This window comes from Leptonotus elevatus, chromosome 8 (assembly GCF_054856555.1).
Source record: "Leptonotus elevatus isolate MCC_2025b chromosome 8, RoL_Lele_1.0, whole genome shotgun sequence".
Lineage (NCBI taxonomy): Eukaryota > Metazoa > Chordata > Actinopteri > Syngnathiformes > Syngnathidae > Leptonotus > Leptonotus elevatus.
This window is the reverse complement of record NC_141246.1, coordinates 24,809,132-24,829,589: the sequence shown is the minus strand read 5'-3', so window position 1 is coordinate 24,829,589 and position 20,458 is coordinate 24,809,132. Positions and strand designations below refer to the sequence as shown.

The 20,458-nt window shown below is 40.2% G+C and overlaps 1 protein-coding gene across 3 annotated transcripts in view; it reads right to left on the bottom strand.

Moving 5' to 3' along the window:
- LOC147170285 (phosphatidylinositol-3-phosphate phosphatase MTMR7-like) overlaps window positions 1-19,191 on the bottom strand; it is a 20,299-nt gene extending 1,108 nt beyond the window's left edge. The window contains exons 1-14 of one of the 3 annotated variants that reach the window (XM_086082952.1): window positions 18,741-19,191; window positions 17,935-18,060; window positions 16,269-16,431; window positions 13,426-13,583; window positions 10,925-11,053; window positions 10,720-10,854; window positions 10,478-10,610; window positions 10,038-10,147; window positions 9,699-9,824; window positions 9,470-9,519; window positions 8,976-9,176; window positions 6,254-6,388; window positions 2,773-2,899; window positions 1-894 (exon numbers count right to left, since the gene is read on the bottom strand). The exon at window positions 1-894 is cut by the window's left edge and continues 1,104 nt beyond it. In XM_086082952.1, the coding sequence (XP_085939078.1) occupies window positions 529-894; window positions 2,773-2,899; window positions 6,254-6,388; window positions 8,976-9,176; window positions 9,470-9,519; window positions 9,699-9,824; window positions 10,038-10,147; window positions 10,478-10,610; window positions 10,720-10,854; window positions 10,925-11,053; window positions 13,426-13,583; window positions 16,269-16,431; window positions 17,935-18,060; window positions 18,741-18,764 (1,983 nt within the window). In that variant the 5' untranslated portion in view covers window positions 18,765-19,191 and the 3' untranslated portion in view covers window positions 1-528. Of the gene's footprint in view, window positions 895-2,726; window positions 2,900-6,253; window positions 6,389-8,975; window positions 9,177-9,469; window positions 9,520-9,698; window positions 9,825-10,037; window positions 10,148-10,477; window positions 10,611-10,719; window positions 10,855-10,924; window positions 11,054-13,425; window positions 13,584-16,268; window positions 16,432-17,781; window positions 17,871-17,934; window positions 18,061-18,740 lie in introns of those variants that run through there. The other 2 variants (XM_086082955.1, XM_086082954.1) reach the window with 2 other exon arrangements.
- Window positions 19,192-20,458: the final 1,267 nt, after the last annotated feature.

Sequence of the window (20,458 nt, the reverse complement as noted above, 5' to 3'; positions counted from 1 at the left end):
AGGAGGTACAAGGTTTTGGCCAATGTCAACAAAATGTTTTTTTACATGAATTTCTTCTCTTGCTGAGTCACTTAGATATTTACTATGATAACCAACGTAGATGTCTCTGCACCAACTGCTTCAGACGTATTTCCCAAAACAGGACGGTCTATCTTATGAAGTTACATGACTACAGAAATAAGTGTTTTTGTGACAAAAATAATAATAATGAATGAACCTGTTAATGCAGCAGCCACTTCCTAATTGTAATGTAAAAAGCTCTCGTGAGGTTCGTATTGAGCAATATTTCAGTCAGCTTGCATGAAATGTATAACAGCGCCGTATTAAAAGTGCATTTCTTAAAAGTACAAATGACAGCAAATTAGCGCTCAAGTTTTGTTTAAATAATAATTAAAAAAAGTTTTTCTCATCTTAAATAACATAAAAATGACCTTTGTCAAAAGGGTGGGGGTTGGCAACTTAAAATAAAACAATGCTAACAGCTATATTTTCCGGTCTTCCTCTCCAATTATTTTTGAAAGTTTCGAGTCAGGCAGTAGAGAAGGCTAATTCGTCTGTCTCTGGGTCCTTGCCCTCCTCCCCAGCGCTGGATGACCGGCTGCTGAGGTCAGCTACGCCAGACTCCAGAAGGTCACTGGAGAAGGAGATGTCATCGGCGGTGACGTGTTTGAGCTGGACGGGCTGACCGAGAGGAAGGGCGAGAGCGGGGTCCTTGACCATAGCGATTTCACTGGCTGGTCCAAAGGTCCTGGGGTCCTGTGCGGGGCTGGTGACTGGGATTGTGTGTGTGATGGGTGGGTCCGGCCCACAGTGTCTCTGCTGGATGCGCCGAGTCCTCCTTTTAACCACTACTTTCTCCCACATTATTGGCTTCCCTGTTAGCGCAGATATTCTCTGCATAAGAAAGAGAAGTGACAAGTCCTCTTTATTTACTCACCACGGATTCTTCAGGGAAATTACTAAGACACATTTCTTTAATTTTGTGAAACAAAGTTGGGAAATGTGTGAAGCTTTGGCAGAACATTGACTGATTGATCGCTCTTGCTATTTAAGTGCCAATATCGTTGCAGTGGTTTGCATTTCGAAATGCTCAACAGCACACAAATAGTCATTCGAGTGTAACTGAGTGATGCAGTTTGATAGAACTTATTGATGTTAGGGCTGTTCAATTATGGAAAAAATAATAATCACGATTATTTTTGGCAATAATTGAAATCACGATTATTCAAACAATTATTTATTTTTGGGTTCAAAACGAAAAAATGTTTAAGCATTTCAAAATATTAAGGCCAATTTAAAAAAAGATAGAAACACTATAATTATGTAAGTTATTTTTGGACCAAACTGAATTTATAATAATATATATTTATCTATTTATTTATGTTGGCAAGTTGGAGTGCAGCATGTGCACTGCAATAGGACGATCATTTATTTTTATTTTGGTAAAAAATTAATGATAAATAAAAAATATTAAGACAAATAAAATTATTTGAAACACTATAATCATGCAAGTTCCTTTTGGATGAAACTACATTTTATTAACACTAGCACTACGAGAATTCTAAAACAACTAGATCTCCCAGAGCAGTAATTTTGACGGCTTGCGCTCACGCTCTCACGTAATTGCCTAATAGGATTATTACTCGCTGTTTTGAGTAACTAATAAAGCCCCTCTCTTGCTTTTCTGCAGAAAATGGGTTCATTAATTTGGATTGGATGGCTTGTACTGCCCAAAACGTCATGACTCAATCACATCTAACTCTACCTTGAGCTGCGTCGCCACTTGCAGTGGAGCGGTTCACGGCTCCTTTTAGCGGAGGTGGGCTGGTCTTGCTTGGACTTGCTGTCTGAAACTACAGAGCGATCCAGCAACCAACTCATCGTGATTCGTCAGACTCTCGCTCAGCTTCTCAGAATGTAACTGTGTAAAGTCTTCTTTCTAGTATAGTTTTTTTTTTATTCAACATGGTGACCTAGCCAAATGCCTCCGCGCTGAATGGTAGTTGCTACAGAAGACCAGCGGCGCAACCCCGCGACTCTCAGGCTAAGCAACGCGAAATATTTACAGTGAAATGAATAGAGCAGTCAAATTGACGGTCGTGGAGCTAAAGTAGTAATTACTCCTAAATATTTTTTTATTTTTAATACAATAAAATGGCAGGGCAGTAATGATATAGATACAGAGAGAGGAAAAGTCAAAAGGCCAGGAACAACGTTGATCTATGTAAACAGAGTAACAACAAATCCAATGTTGAGAACCCTCAAAATGACTGCTTTGGGAGATCTCGTGTTAAATTAGTTGTTTTCACACAAAAAATATATATATATTTACACACACGATTATGCTGATTTTGTAATTGTGGAGTGTAATAATTGAAATTGTAATTAAATGGGCTCTTTGCAAAGCTCGAATATTTCCTGAACTCAATAACAAGCCATCATTTTCTGTCTTTCATGAGTGGACAATCTGATTAATCCAGGTGTGTCTGGCCATTGTTGTCGTGGTCACCGAGGTCAGGCACACCTGGATTAATCAGATTGTCCACTCATGAAAGACAGGAAATGATGGATTGGTATTGAGTTCAGGAAGTTGCGGATTTGTGCAAAGAGCCCATTTCGATTAATTGCACAGCCCTAATGGAAGTTACGACATACTTGCAAACATATAACAGAAGTAGAGAAGGGAGATTTGTAGTGGTATCATGAGTGTTCTGTGTGTTGTATGCCTTGTCTGGAGCCCGGGTGGTGGTGAGCGTTTCCTCCTGATGGTACCTCCTGGTGATTGGTCAGCTCCTCCTCCAGCTGCTGGGACTCCTCTCTCATTGCAGACAGGAAGTCTGCAGGTGACTGGCAAGGAGGCGTCGACCGCTCCATGTGGTTATAGAGTCCCTTCCACATTCTAAAAAAAAAAGGACAAGTAGAAAGTAGTATGGGGAGCAGTAGTTCATTGTTACGGAGCCAGAGGGCACACTTTCAAATCCTGTTGTGGACAAAATTGGAAACTTGTTGTGAAGTGCTACTGGAAGGTGTCCTTAAGCAAGGCACACTGTGACATCTCTTACATGCCTGTGATTTGGTTCAAGTGTGCTGTGCAAAACAAAAATATACCACATGAAGTGCAAATGGAATTTTTATAAATACAACTTTTTAAAAAATATTTTAGAAAATCCAAAGTATATTTTGGGGGTAAATGAAAATGAATGATAGCTTGCTTGTATCAATGAACTCCATAAAATTAATGTGTAATACTGAACAATTACTAGTCAAGTTATTGTTTCACTTCTATTGAATGGGGTACCACACGAATGCTATTTTTAGACCGCAATGTCATGTGACTTCAGCAGCTTGAACAGGAAGGAGATCAAAAATGAAGCCGGCTCATTGATGACCTTTGTTAGTAGTGCATGTTTTGTTCTCGTTTATCTCCGGAAAAAAAACATGCAGAGTAAACATAGCTGTTCTGGAACGACTCCAAACCCTACAACCGTCCACATATGAAGGATGTATTTTTTATTCGTTTCCCGAAGCCCAAACTTCAGAGGGATAAATGTGAATGGGGATCAACTTGTGCGGACGTCTGAAAGAGCTGTTTAATGCCAGCGAAGTGAGCATTTCACCTTCATATGTAGTAAACATTTTGTTGGGGGCCATGCATGCATGTTCCTACGATGACAATCCTGCCCTTGTCGGCCACCGCCGTCTCGAATAGGTAAGCGATTGTCTTTATTTTATTTTTAGGCGTTTGTCACAAATGCTAATGTTCGGACCTGTCTTGCTTACAGCCTGATTAAAAAAAAAAAAACATTTTGCCTTTTGTGCAGCTGTGACATGTATAGATATTTATCTGTAGGGCCTTTTCTGAATTGAGGAAACAGGTTTATAAGTGGGAAGGATATAATAATTAAAATAATTGAGGTTTAGCCAATTTTGTTGGTTGTGCCCAAGAATTTGAGTAGAATTGCGATCGCTACACACACAAAAAAGCAATTAAAATGTACCCCCCAACAACTGTCAAAGACGTAAGAGAACCAGATATGACAGACAGGGCATATGGTGCTAAAGCAGGGGTGCCCAATTTCGGTCCTCGAGAGCCCCTATCCAGCCTGTTTTCCATGTTTCTCTCCATTAACACACGTTTTTTTTTTGTTCAAGAGAAAGCTCAGTATTGTTAATTCGGTAATCTTAACGATTTGACATGTCATCATCATTGCTCTCTCTCTCTCTCTCTCGCTTTTCTTCTTCTTTTTTTGTATGTGCGTGAGTATGTGCATGAGAATGTGCGGGTGTATGTGTGCGTGCGGGTGAGTGTGTACTAAAAATCCCACACCGTTCACCTAAACCGAATACTTCAGAATCCAGCGAGAGTCGCGAGGTTGTCAGGAGACCCGAGGAAGGATCAAAGAAAAGAAAGGAAAGTGAAATCCAGAACTGACCAGACATCACCTACTACCCACCGGGTTACCAACCAGAATCTTTCACCAACCCCAGAAACATCTAAATTCCAACAAATTAGGGAGACCGCAAGAGACCAAAGGAAAGACTGAGGAAAGGAAAGAAGGATAGATGAAGCAGAGTGAGATCCACAGACATCAGCCTCCACGATTCAACAACCAGAGGAAGAAGCAGATTGTGTTTGAATTTCGGTAGATGCTGGTGTGGTGGATCTGGCATGCATGAAAACCTCCACCAGAGAGGGGAGCCGTCGACCCCGGGGTAGCCGTCGACCCCGGCCAGGACAGAGCAAGCACAACCTCCCAGGGCCCCCCAGGGGCCACCGGCCGGAGAGCAAACCCAGGAGCCAGGAGCGCGCCCCCACCCCAACACGGCCCGCGCCCCAAGCCCTACGCAGCAGAACGGGACACGGCAGGCCCGCCAGGCACCCCACCAGACCACATGTGTCTATTAACAAAGTTTATTGTGCAAAACTAGTGCAGTGAGTTAAGAGGAGCGACCAGCGGGGCCCCTCCCAACCGGGCGGGGGCAGAAGGCACAACCGCCTACCACACCCTCCACTCCACTAACACACCTGATTCATGATCAGGATCGTTATCAGGTTTCTGCAAAGCTTGCTGATTAGCTGATCATTAGATTCAGCTGCACTGCAGGAGGGAAACATGGAAAATAGGCTGGATAGAGGCTCTCGAGGAGCGGACTTGGGCACCACTGTGCTAAAGGAAGGCTAGCTTGTTTAAACTGGAGAATGTCAGTGTCAATTGCGTAGGACGAAGTTTTGAGGGGGAGAAAAAAAAACTTTACCTCTGGATTAGGTCAGCTCTTTTCCGTCTATTTCAGCCATCGAACACTCAAGCCATCTCCTTAATTGAACATTTACCAGTTTGGCACCAGGGATATCATTCTCGAACATAATTAGTAGATTTAGCACAGTAGAGATGGGACAATGAAGCCTTGTGAAGCTTTTGAGGCTTTCGGCTGATTGATTTGGAAAAAGAGTCGAAGTCTCAAAGCCCCATAAGATAGATCGTACGGTGACATCTGGTGGTCAGCTGGAGTCATAGCAGCTATAATCTTCAAAGTGATTCGCCTGATTGATTTATATTCCAACATAACACCAGTACATTCAGTCTTACATTTGTGTCTGTCTAATGATCATCAGGTACACATGGAAGTGTTGCAATATTTTGACACTGTACCAGTACTATGGTTCAATGTGATGTCCTGTTACTCATTTGATTTTTATAAACATGATTTGGATAATGTTTGGTGTCTCCTTTTGACAGCTGACACCGCGCCAAAAGGTTTGAATCAGTTACGTAATTTCCGGTATCTCATTAGCGCGCATAAAGTCGCATACGTCATCAGCACGTGATCACGGAGGTTTGATCGGGGCTTTTGATACATTGTTTCGAGCAGTCTGTCTCACTCGGCTGACACATGCTCCGGAGTCTCAGTGTCAAACGTCCCATCTCTACAGTAGACATCGAGTAGACTGTTTACATGCGTCTAGCACATAAAAGTCAAACTCCGGTCCTGGAGTTTCCTCTTCCAACACAAGCTGATTCCAATCAGCAGGATCGTTATCAGGCTTATGCAGAGCTTGCTGATGAGCTGATCATATATCAGCTGTGTTGGAGAACGGAAACATCCAAAACCTGCAGGACCGGAGTTTGACACCTATGGTCTAGCATGACTGGCTGGCTGAGTTTGACCCCCTCGCTAGACTCATAAATATTAATTAAGTGTGGTGATGTATATCTTGCGGTGGTACTTGCGAATCCATCCCGCAATGACTTACTTGAAACAGTAGGGGGTGGTGTTAGGTCTGAGGACGCCCTGACATTGACTCAGTTCAGCCTTGTACAGTGGATTGGTGAAGTCCGCCCTGTCTTTCCACATCTGGGGCCACACCGAATGACTCCGCTCATGAAGCCTGATACACACAACATTGCAACAGTTATTTGCATGAATCCAAATGAAATGTGCTCAATCTCTTGGAATGTATGTAATCTAATCAATTTAAGCAGCGGTCCCCAACCTTTTTTTTGGGGCCACGGGCCAATTCACACAAGCCCACAACTTTCGCGGCCCAGTAACTGCGTGGGGAAAGGGGTTCTCTGATTAATGACATGCTAAAACAACCACACATCCATTTTATGTACATGTACTAGCACAGTGGTTCACAACCCTGGTCCTCGAGTATCCCTATCCAGCCTGTTTTCCATGTCTCCTACAAGCAACACGTGTTTCAAACGATCGGCTAATCAGCAAGCTCTGCATGAAGCCTGATAACGATCTTCAGCTGTGTTGGCTGAGGAGACATGGAAAACAAGCTGGATAGGGGTACTCCAGGATTGGGGCTAAGAAACAGTGTACTAGCAGCACAGGCACCATAAAAAGGGTAACAATGGTCACTATGGTAGCACCTGTAGCTATATTGTAACAATAACCGTGAAGCCACATTTTTATGTAACTATATTAGCAGTGTCCTCTTGAAATGTGCCAACATAACAAGGCACCACGGAACAAATGTAAAGTCCATGAATAACTCACCATAACGCTAAATCAAGAGCCACTCGGCGCATATAATGCAGAGCAGGCCTCGTGCATGACAATCACCTGTCGCCGTAAATCCATATTTCAAGTAGGTCTGCTATTGTCTGTGAATGCACCTTCCTCTTTCTTCTTGGTCATAGGCTCTTGTGTTGTCTCATCACTGGACCCGTTGCAAAGAAACTTTTCAAATAATGTATTTTTTTCTTTTTTACTCATTTTCGCGCTACACTATGCAACCAAGATAATTAGCACCTTGACATGTGTCAAGAGTCCAACAGACAGTTCTAACGGAGAGAATTTGGTCACTTTTCATAATATTTGTATTTATTTATTTTTAGCCTTGGACAATAAACAAACCAAAAGTTTTTGTTTTTTTTGTTTCATAATTTTTCCAACTGTGCAGCCCACCACGGCCTCACTGGTACCTGGTGGTTGGGGACCACTGGTTTAAAGTACATCATATTTCTACATCAGAGACAAAAAATAGTCAACTCAGATAGAAAATAACCTTTAAATTAATGAACAGTGTTTGTTAACAGCCCTAGCAGACCACTGACCAATGTTCCCTCTAATTTTTCATGTATTTGGGCATACACACAAGCTCCCTGAGCAAACTGAGGACTACTGTGAGCAATATCAGATATGCACGCTTTATTATAATGTACCAATCCCCTGTCCCATCTTGAGTCTTCGTACAGTTTCGACAGCTTTTAAATTACTTTTATACTGAACGTGACGCTTGAGATAGTCCAGCTTCCATTCAATCCACATTTTTCCCTCTGAAAACTCACTTGCTACTTTGGCATCGCTGCATGTTTTGCAGAGTAGACCTTTCTCACTTGAAAAATAAAAAATCTCACCCAATTTCACCGCTTTTTCTTCAATTTGCACATACTCCGACAACCATTCCATCTTAAAAGAACTGCATTTCTTTTTTACTGTGGCTTGGTGAGTGGATGTGTCGCTGCCTGTTCGTTTCGCCATGATGTGGGGTTTGTATTAGCATCTATTAACCTGCTAGCTAACCTGCACGGCGCATATAGACAGGGCCCAGACGCAAGCACCGTCAATGCCATGATTGGCTTCGTACCGTAAGTGAACCGTATCGTATCATTGGCTGGACACCTGTCACTCACTGAGTGAGAAACAAAAAAACAATATTATTGGGCGAATTAATTAGATTAGATTAAGTCTAATATTAGATATTAATTAATACGTTATGTTGATGTTGTTTATGCGCTGGATAGATTTTCTTGTGCGCTGAGAATGTGCGGGCAGTGCGCGATTGCGCACGCGCGCAGCTTAGAGGGAACATTGCCACTGACCCCCTAATTCTAGAAATTTTGAAGATCAGTGGAAAACTGTGGCTCGTAGGATAGCGTTGATTGTAGGATAACTGATTTGAGTTCAGCCTTTAAGTTTGAAACATAGTAATAATTCCTGCAGATGTCAATTTAAGAGAACGAAATTAACCTCCTGTTGGACAAAGTCAGACGACGTCTCATTGCTTCATAGCTACTACAAAGCAAGAACTGAATCATAAATTAAATAGTATCAGGCATTATGAGGCATGTGGCATCAAGTTCAGCGAGGGATGATAAAACTAACGTTGGATGGTTTCTGTTTATGGTTGGCTTTGTTCGCATCATCAGTCACACAATAATGCATTCTGTCCTTGCCAACAAATTTGTAAAAGGCCTCAGATGTTTGAAACGTTACCTTTTTTATTTGATGTGGAAAGCTGTGCAAGAAAAATGATTGAATAAAGGAAAACATTTGCTTGTTACATTTATGGATACCAAAATTGAGAACACAAGTTCATAACTAATTTCATTTTAATGTCCACATTCCTGCTTGTTAATCAACAGAAACATTTTCAATGTTATTGAATTATTGCTGAAACAAGCTCTCTTGTAGCTCATAAGGTTCTTGACCTTGCCGGAGTGAGTGAATTGTATTTATACCTCATATCCTTGCGTTCCTTCTGACAGTTGCCCAGGAAGGTCCCATAATGGCAGGAGTAGACGTGTTTGTGTATAGCAATTAGGAAGCACTCGTTAAACTCAAAGGCACATGGAAACTGTTGAGACAGCTGCCACACACATTCCAAGAACTGATCAATAACCGGGGACACCTCTTTGGGATCGCCATCCAAGTGGGCATACCTAAACAAATAAAAACAAATGTTCTCTGAATCATCTGAACACGGGGGGAAAAAAAGTGTCAATGCATGATTTTTCAGGGTGGCTTTTGGAGAAGCTGGAGAGAACAAAATACAAAAACTACAACTACAAAGCAACAGATTTAGCTGCATATTTTTTGTCAGTTATTGAGTAGTTAACTTAAATTACAGTATAGCTTTTCAGTATTTAATTTGAAAATAATAAAATAAATCACAACAGTAATTATAACTTGTGATCTTATGTTCATGTGCTGTCAACTTTTACCAGTTACAGACCTGTGGGAGAACTTGTGACCAAACGAAACCCAATCTCTTTCTATCAGCACCTACAAGAGAGAAGAAGGCATAAATCATTTATAAGAGAGAAAATACATCAGCCACATCCCGGTATAAGCACATCATATTACAAGGGTGGTTCTTCCACCACCGACCAGTAGATCAGAGCTCCTTCATCATTCTAAATTAAAGTCTCAGAGCTATAAATAGTGTGTGTCTGTGTGTTTACCATCATTCCTTTGATGGTTCGGTAAAATGGATCCAACAGTACACTGGCTACAGAACAGGCCTGAGCTGTCCTATCCCAGCCATCTGAACAGTGGACCAACACACTGACGCCTTCATCAGCCACCGCCTGAAAATACATCGTTCTATACATTTATGTGTCAAAAACTATAGCAACTACCAGCTTCATTAACTACTATGTTAAATACGATTTATGTTTTTAATGATAACATACAGTACTATCATTTTAACCCCCATTTGTCATATACTGTAGCTAGCATACTGTATATACTAAAGTCAACAAAGGTGTTACTTCACAGTGTTTAAGAAATAAGCGTTGTACCCTGGCAATGAAGACTCCAGCATCGAGAATAGCTTTAATGTGTTTCAGCCAACCAGAATTTTCCAGACCCCAAAGGAAGTCAGTCATTGATGGAGATCGCATTTCGCCCACTGCATGGAAGACAGAAGGAAATTCACACACAGGCAAGATCATCAGCATCATCAATCATTTTGCATTATTTAATTGACAAGCAAAAGCTGCTTTCACACTGGCTTAGAATGGCACATCAGAGGCGTAACAGTAGAGAGCCAGGATTTTTGGACTTCACACTTTACTGCCTCGGCTATGCCTCTGACACTACGTCGGAAACTGGTAAATAACCAGACCATCCTTAACCACTGACTGTATCAATCCTTCATGGACAGGACAGTGATCAAAGAAAATGAAAACAAAATACATCTTCTCAGGACAGTATGTAAAGGGGCTACAGTCTTACTTACCGTCAATCATTTTCTGTTGGCTGTTCCTCATCACATGAATGTTTTCTATGCCAATAAAGTGCAGCTTGATGTTGGTGTAGTGGTCCTCGTTCTCATAGCCTTTACCAGCAGCTCTGTTTGCCATGGCATTCAGCTGGACACACACTTGTAATGAGTATTGTACAATGGCAATAGTATAACTCAATTGACAAAGCAATTTGTCTCTAAAGCTCTCCTCGGTGTGTGATGAGTGTGTTTGTTACCTTGGGCCTCGTATCTACCACATAAATGTAGGCACTTCCAGGGTTGGATTTCATCACAGCTTGCAGCATCGCCTCATCCTCCTGACAACGCCCACTGAAGCCTGACAATGGCTGACTACACCTGCACACTGCAGCCTAAATGGCAATGAATCATCATCATCTTACTATACTCACTTTGTTCATTATGTTTGTCTGAAAAACTGACCAGTGTGTCCTGGTGAAAGTATGACAGAGCAGGAAATCGTCCACGGCTCCTGAACCTGGAGCTGCTCAAAATGACGGTAGGTGAGGCTGACTTTGGAATAAATAGCTCTGATGGATACGTTTCACATATCTGGGAAAAAATGGCACATAATATTTTATTTTGTATTGTTCACTGATTCTAAAATATATGTTGCTACTTTCTATACAGCTGGCTCATGGGGGAACTAGTCCAAGGTTGTTACATCTTCCCATTTTGTACAAACTGACTGGAGAAAAAAGAAACGGCTGTAATAGCAAAAGTCAGTGAAAAAGGGACAGCTAAAACAGCAGAGACGTAGCACTGTTGTTAAAACTGTTACCGCTTGTGGGGATACAGTGGCAGAAATGGATCAGCAACTAGGTTTTACGTGGTCAGGATTTTGGGCGCCGATCACAAAGTAAGAAGAAGAAGAAAAAAAGATCACTGATCCGAACAGAAGATGGACCAATCTGTTCAATCAACTTTTTTATTTACTGTACAATTGATCCCTGCTATTTGTGGGACATTGGGACCAGCCCGGCCACAAATTGTCAAAATTGAAATGCATTGGCGGGAAAATAACAATTAAACCCTAAAAAGTATCCCTAAAATGAAAAAATTTAGAAAAAAAAATCTTCTTCTTCTTCTTCTTCTTCTGACTGTATATGCTGAGAAACCTTAGATAATTAACAAGCAGCACAGAGCATGAAAAGCACAGAATGTCCCTTGAGTGAACAAAATTGTGTTTTCCGTAATTTTGCGACGCAGATAAATAACATCATTAATTGATCTGTAGATTTGTATTTAATGCAAAATATCTGCCAAGCCCGTCCAGCTGATCAGATCTGTGTAAAGTCTATCAGCAATCGTTTCATTCTTAACCACATTCGAGGGCATTAAAATACAATACAATGGACCCCCGCATACTCCTTGTTTGCCGTCCTGGTTTGCCCGAGCAGCTACCGCTGCGAGGTCGCTATTGTATATGTAGAAATTCTTCTTCTTCTTCTCCAAAATATATCGCATTTTTGACGACCTAAACATGCTCAAAAACTCACCAAATTTTGCACACCCATCGAGCCTGGCGAAAAGTTTGAAGTTGTAACTTCATGTGGCTCAAAAACGCAAACGCCCATACAAATTTTTTAACAAATAAGTCTCAGTTGTACTCTTAGGGCTATATGTTAAACCTAAAAGGACGTCCGCCATTTTGGATTTACTTTAAAATGTTGCCCCATTTTTGGCCTGTGTTAACTTTGTTAACATTTTTACTGTTTTACTTTATATTTTAACCATTTTGAATTTAGTTATAGCTGTGTAGATGTAGGTATAATTATGTTAACTCAGTATGGCTCAATGAATAAGTATTGTATTCTTATCTGTCTCAGATTTATGAGAGGAGAAGGGCAACGGGTTTCTTCCATTTGCTATCTTGAAGGGAGTGTAGTCTGGTACCGGTCGGAAGAGACAGGCTGATGTATGATTGTTTTTCTCTAATCTGATTTATACCTATGGGAACTTGCTGAACTCGCTGAGGGAGGAGAGAGGGATTTTCTTGTATTCACTGAGTTGTAAACAAATGTACTGTGGGCTGATGGGAGGAGACTTTTCGTATTCACCCACTTTTCAATAAATAATGATGTGCCGGAGTAGAGAGGACACAATCTGAACAGACCACTGTTTGAGTGAGTTCAATTGTTGTCATCAAAAGCTTTTGATACCTTTGCAAAGGGACTTCTTCACCAGAATCTCACCATTCAGTTAATTGAACACGCAAAGAGTAGAATATAAATATTGTCTACTCTAACACCTGCTATAGAGATCACATTATATAGAACTCATCCCACAGATTTTATCCGACTGACGTAAATCTGTGTATTTCATCAAAAGATGTTCCCGACGAAAAGTAAAAGCTAAACTTTTTATTTCGCCGAAAGCTGTTGTTGTGCCTCGCACTACTTGCCAAGAAAAATTATGCTAATTTGGTTGGTCTAAACATGTATGACATCTCATGAAATTTTGCGCAAACATCAGGCCTGGCAAAAATAAATAAATAAATCCATACATAGAGGTTTATTATGCCATTTTCAAAAAATTCTAATTCCAATGTGCCAGTGCCCCAACATGCAAGTACCCCAAAGCTCTAGATTATTTTATTTTTATTTTTTCATGGTTTGGGGCTTTTCCCCATCATATCTCAGTTTTTCATGAAAAAACACATATTGAATGTTTATCAGCGTTTTGTTTTTAATTTGGGGGGTTTAAAAAATATTTTTAAAACTTCAGTTATACATGGATTTTCGCTATTCACAGGTCAACATGGTCCCTATCCTCTGCAAATACCGATTAAAGCAATATATTGCTGAGCCCTGATGGAAGGATAGATAGACGGATAGACTCATAGACGAACACATACATGCATATAGATACATCATGTCAAAATGAAAAGGTTAGGTAAAAGGATCACAAGCAGAGCAACTAACCCTGTATTCACTGTTGGCAGATGAAGCAACCCAGAGGTTATTTGGAACTCCCATTCTTTTGTAGTCGGCCATGAGGTCTATGAAACTCCATGACGCTTGCCTCTCCTCCTTGTTAATATTGGGATTGAAGGACAGACAGTACAGCTCACTGTACTTTTCTGAAAATAGAAATTATTCAATAAATATGTATGAAATGCTGTATTTTCTTTTTCAACATCGTGTCAAATAATTGACTATATGCTGTAGATCACAAGACCAAACCCAGAAAACAGGTTAGCGGGCTTCCTGTCCTGCAAGACAACGGGTTGATGACATGAGTGTTTGAAGCTGAACTTACTACTACTACAACTACTACTACTACTACTACTACAAAAAAAAAAAATAATAATAATAATATGGCTGGTGTCTGCAGACCAAAGTTAAATACATGTACCGGTACATTAATTTGTTTTCATTTACAAACCCAATTCCAATGACATTGAGACTCCTTTAAAAAAGAAAAGAAAAAAATAATACACAAATTTGCTAATTATGTTCAACCTATATTTAATTTAATACACTGCAAAAACAAGATAATTAAAGTTCAAACTGATTAACCTAATTGTTTTAAGCAAATAATCATTAACAAAATAATTTTATGACTGCAACACGTTCCAAAAAAACTCGGACAGGTGGCAAAAATGACTGAGAAAGTTGAGGAATGCTCATCAAACACCTGTTTGGAACATCCCACAGGTGAACAGGCTAATTGGGAACAAGTGGGTGCCATGATTGGGTATAAAAGGAGCTTCCCGGAATTGCTCAGTCATTCACAAGCAAAGATGGGGCGAAGTTCACCTCTTTGTAAATAAGTGTGTGAGAAACTGGTCAAACAGTTTAAGGACAATGTTCCTCGATTTACAATTGCAAGGAATTTAGGGATTTCATCCTTTACTGTCCATAATATCATCAAAGGATTCAGAGAATCTGGAAAAATCACTGCATGTAAGCGACAAGGCCGAAATCCAACATTGAATGCCCATGACCTTTGATCCATCAGGCGGCACTGTATAAAAACCAACATCAATGTGAAGGATATCACCACATGGGCTCAGGATCACTTCAGAAAACCGATGTCAGTAAATACAGTTGGGCGCTACATCCGTAAGTGCAACTTAAAATTCTACTATACAAACGCAAAAGACATTTATCAACAACACTCAGGCCAGAAACGCTGCCAGCTTTTCTGGGCCCGAGCTCATCTAAGATGGACTGATCCAAAGTGGAAAAGTGGTCTGACGAGTCCACATTTCAAATTGTTTTGGGAAATTGTGGATGTCGTATCCTCTGGACTAAGAGGAACAGAAACATCCGGACTGTTATGGACACAAAGTTCAAAAGCCAGCATCTGTGATGGTGGTATGGGGCTGTGTTAGTGCCAATGGCATGGTTAACTCACACATCTGTGTAGGTACCATTAATGCTGACAGGTACATACATGTTTTGGAAAAACATATGCTGCCATTGAAGCAATATTGTTTTCATGGACACCCCTGCTTATATCAGCAGAAGGTGCCAAGCCACATTCTGCACGTGTTACAACAGTGTGGCTTCGTAGTAAAAGAGTGTGGGTAATAGACTGGCCTGCCTGCAGTCCAGACCTGTCTCCCATTGAAAACGTGTGGCACATTTTAAAGGGTAAGATACAACGACTGAGACCCCGGACTGTTGAACAGCTGAAGCTGTACATCAAGCAAAAATGGGAAAGATTTCCACCTACAAAGCTTCAACAATGAGTGTCCTCAGTTCCCAAATGTTTTTAAAAGAAGAGGTAATGTAACACAGAGGTAAACATGACCCTGCCCCAGCTTTTGTGGAATGCGTTGCAGCCATAAAATTCTATGGTAATAATCTGCTAAAAACAATAAAGTTTATCACTTTGAACAATAACTATCTTGCCTTTGTAGTGTATTCAATTTGAACATGATTTGCAAATCATTGCATTATCTTTTTATTTATGTTTAACAATAACGCATTGTCCCCACTTCACTGGAAGTTGTAATTGGGTTTGTAATTGTATAAAGGGTGGGAAGGATAATTAAGTTTTTTTTAATCATCGTACTAAATAGATTCTGAATCGATTCAGAGGTATTAAAAACAATTTTTTTAAGTTTAAATAAAAGACGAATAGCATGTTGTCTGCTGCATATTGCACTTTCATGTATTAAAATACATCCATCCATTTTCTTAACCGCTTAGTCCTAACAAGGATTGCGGGGGGCGCTAGAGCCTATCCCAGCTGGCTTCGGGCAGTAGGCGGGATACACCCTGAACTGGTTGCCAGACAGTCCCGGGTATTAAAATACAGGTTACGCTAAATCAGATTGATAAATTTAAATGTTTTTGTAAATGCATTGTTAATAGAAGTTGGACTTTTTTTTTTACAGCAAATGCTGCCATTGGCACTTTTTTTTATTTGTCTTGACACACTATTGTAAACCAGTGTTTAACATGGACTATAAAATGTAAGCCAATGCAGTGATGCATCGGAATCGAATCGTGAGGTACCCATAGATTCCCACCCCTAGTTTGTATTTCTACAACTATAATATGATACATGTATCACGAAAGAAGCCTAAATATCATCTATTGTCATCTTGGGTGGCTATGTGGTAACAGCTTGTCAAGTCAAGTGTTAAAAAAAAAAGACATTGTAGACTTTTAAAGTTCCCACGGGTGCCATGTCATGTACATGGTCTCTTTCGCCATTCACCTGGGTGAGGAGGAAGTGATTTGTCAAAGATGGAATTAGGTTCCACATATACAGAATAAAAGACACAGTTAGCCCTTCAAAACACACACACCTGGTCGTGACAATCTTAATAACGAGGTGTGGACATCAAAACAATATTTCTCCTGTTGCATGAGAAGCTGGAAGATCCTGAAATCTTTGCAACGCAAGATCAGCTGGCTACCGGTGGGTGTGGCGGGCAACTTCTCCACACTGCTTACCATGCTGTGTAAAATCTGAAACACAAGACAAATTAAAAAATTACAATCCATAGAACGAATAGACAAAAACAAAATAGAATAGAATTGAATAAATTAAAAATGACCAATAATAGAACTAAAAGGCACATTAACAAGACTTTGAAATGCTTTGAGGTAAAACTGCTTCTTCGCAGTAGATCTTGATGATGCTAGTGTGGGATGGAAGAGGAGTACTTTTTTTTTGGGGGGGGGGGGGGTGTAGTGAATGACCCATTGACCGCAAAGGGATTTTTGGGCCGATACTGCTATCGATACTGGGGGTCTACAAAACAAAATAAAAATTGATATGATATCGGCTAATGTCTGAGATATCGGCTGTTAGAAGATAATTGGATATACACAAAATGCTAAGTGGGACCCTGTATATTTGGACATGGGACTTACAGTATGTGAGAGACATGACAGTCCAGGAACTATTGTGGTCATAAGTTAAGAAAAGAAGAAAAAAATCCCGCAGTCATTTGTGTCTTTTAACTGAAACAGTCAAGTTGCATATATATTTGTTTAATTCACAAAGACACAATTTACTATAATCCGTAGGCGTAGTACAATAAATTGTGGACACAGGAAGGAATAATAAGTTGCATTTATCTTTGTTCATTTCACAAAGATGCAACTTGCACAATGCTAATGCTAAAATATGTTCACTAAAATTTGCTTGAAAGCAAACAAACAAACAAAATGCTCTCTTTGACGTGCCCCATACTAACACCTAAGAGAAAGCTCAGAGAACCCTCCCTTTTTGTCCAGGAGGGGGTGCTCCGGTGCTGGAGAGCATTCCCGCTGGGACTCCCTCGTTCAGCTGGGGGACTTCAATGCTCATGTTGTCAATGACCATGAGACCTGGAAGGCCGTGATTGAATGACCACCCAGGACCAGAATCTGAGTGCTTTTGTTTTAGAATATTTGCTCTAAACCACTGGCTATGCTATGTGTCTTAATATGCACTATTTTGTGGAACTAGAGATGGACTTACATCAAAGCAATATAAATTTTCCAATACAAATAATGGCAACCATAGTGCACCATAAAGAACCCCAAATAAATTACTATTAAGTCATAAGACACATGATGAACTGTTGGGTAATTTGTCTTGTGATTTGAAATCATCAGCGTCAGCATCTTCTTATGGGGAAGTTCTTGAGCTTTTTTTCATAAAATGCTAACGGTTATGGAAAGAAGTAGTCGTTTTAAAGACAAGATTGTTGTCTTGTGTCTCACATTCCTCCTTTAATACAGAAAGAAACAATCAAACTACTTGATGAAAGCTGAGAGGTGGGTAATTACATTGTTGTGCCTAGTTCACAAGTCAAGGCATGCACCTACTTGCACTTAGTGGCCCACCAGAATGCCAGAAGTAGACTGAGAGCCAAAGAGTCGGGATCAGTACATACAGCATCTACCTCACCTTGAATCTGTCATGGATTAAATGAAGCTATATTTAATTTATTGAGCAGCAGCACACAGCTTCCCACTTACCCATGTCTCCTTGCGTGTCTCAGGGTTGTTCTCAATAAACATTGAATGTGTAGCTGAAAGGTAGAGGGTCCCAACACTGGCCTTTCTCTGGCCCTTCGACCGGTCCAAGAGACGCACATTTTCCACCTTAGGAAACACAAACACGCACACACACACACACACACACACACACACACACACACATAAACAAAGGTGTTTGTATTCTTGCATTTTATAATGATGAAGTGCTGATAATGATCATTTCTTAATTCTTGAAAACAGGTGCCCTATGACGATGTGATGTGATGATACGGAAGATGGTTCACAGGACAATGCAGCGTCACTGTTGGCAGATGCTCGTAGACTGTTGGAACTTGGGCATAATGAGGATTTTGCCGAATAATAAAAAGATGCTTACATGAATTGTAGGAAGCTCGATCGTGGTACAATCTCATTGTACATGAGTAAATTATTTTCAGACGAAATCCATTCCATTATCGGATACGCCATTGGGATGTGTGCGGATAGGGAAGGCGACTGCTCATACTATTAATCTAGTACGGTTGCTCGGGTCACACAGAAGAAGAGTTCCATCTTAAAACCGCATAAACATGTGCCGTTTGTAGAATGTCCACAGTGACGCGATAGCGCCTGATGCTGCTCGGATACCTGTCACTGCCAACGGGTAACATGAGTCAACTTGGGAAGCATTACCACAGTGTAACTGGACGTGCTTCGGTGACAGCATTAAAATAAACCCAGACCAAGAAAACAACAAACCGGGAAATCAGTATCAGTACCATGTTTACATATCACGTCAACGATACCTTGGGCGTCCGGATGTGCTCCATCGTTGACAACCAAAATGGTGGGACGTACAGCCGTGTCTTCCTTTTATTGTCTGTGGTGTTATATTCTCCGAGTTGCGTCAAGTGCTTTGCATTCCCCGTGGCTGTTGTTCGGACGATATTCTGAAATACGTGGCATCGTTTTCGCTTCTATAATATGTTCGATACAATTACAGAGAGCAGACCTGTCGTAGCACCCATTTTGCGGTCTCGAAGCTCACCCCTGCTGCAGCGCTTTACCTCTCTGTCCGCTTGTCTGCTATGGCCACAGACATGTACAGACGCCTTGAGCGGGTTGACCCGTTGCCAAGACACGTGAGAGCGTCCGCCATATTCTATGTGGCAGATCTGCTCGTTAACTGATGCTAAATAAATGGACTGATCTTTAGGCCGTAACCTACAAAGTGCACAACGTTCATATCTCTGTCTCTCTCGCTCTGTCTGTCTGTCTGTCTGTCTCTCTCTCTCTCTCTCTCTCTCTCTCTCTCTCTCTCTCTCTCTCTCTCTCTCTCTCTCTCTCTCTCTCTCTCTCTCTCTATCTCCCTCGCTCACTCCCTCTCATATTTGGGAAAGATATAGGCATATAATCAACATTTTCAGTTTTGGTTGTTTACTGCCATGATATACATACTGTATACTGTGTATATCAATATTTAACAATAACAAGTTCTACACACATTGGTTGCAAGGTACTGTATCGTGCCTGCTTAATCAGCAGTTACATGTTTCCCAAATATTTACATATTTGGGAAACATGTAACTGTTGATTATTCCTTACATGTTCACAACTAAACATTTATGTAACACTGTTATGGTGTTTATATGTAGTGCATAATAATAATAATAATTATTATTATTATTATTCACTACATGTAACATGTAAGGAATAATCAGCAGTCACATGTTTCCCAAATATGTAAATATTTGGGAAGCAGGCATAATAATAATAATAATAATAATAATAATAATTATTATTATTATTATCATCTCTGTTTATAACACCCATATAAAAATATATGAATACTGATTACATACATTACCTCATTTTGATGAATCATTTATACAACCACAGTGGTGGAAAGTAAGGAGGCAAGTGAGGCAAAAATACTTTATTACTCTAATTGACTTTTCAGGTCAGCTATCTGTACTTGATTTGAGTGTTTGAAAATCAAAATATGCACTTTGTACCTCTTACTAACTAAAATTAGGCTTGTTACTATTTTTCAACCACTGCAGATTACATATGATAATAATAATAATAATAATAATAATAATAATAATAATAATAACAAAAAGAAGAAGAAGAAGATGAAGAAATCCCCTTCCTCTGTCTTATATAAGAGAATTGTGTGATGTTTTCGGCTCAAAGAATGATTCTCGGAGAATATGAGAAAACCACAAGCTTCTAGTGGTTCAGAAATTATCCATCTAATACAATAATAACAAGTACATATACTGTTCATGTTTAAGGTATATTTTTTTCAGTGGTTATCAATAGCTAATTTAGCCATTTTTGTAGATTGAAAATGTATGGGACAAGATTGTTCAAGAAGATCTTGGAGTGTGACAAGAAGCCTGGGGAATGGAGAAAATTATGCTGGTATTATGTAGAGGTGCAGCAACTACTGTATAGAGCAGGTGTCGGCAACCTTATTCAAAGAGTCATTTAGACCATCTCACATAGAAAACAAATCACT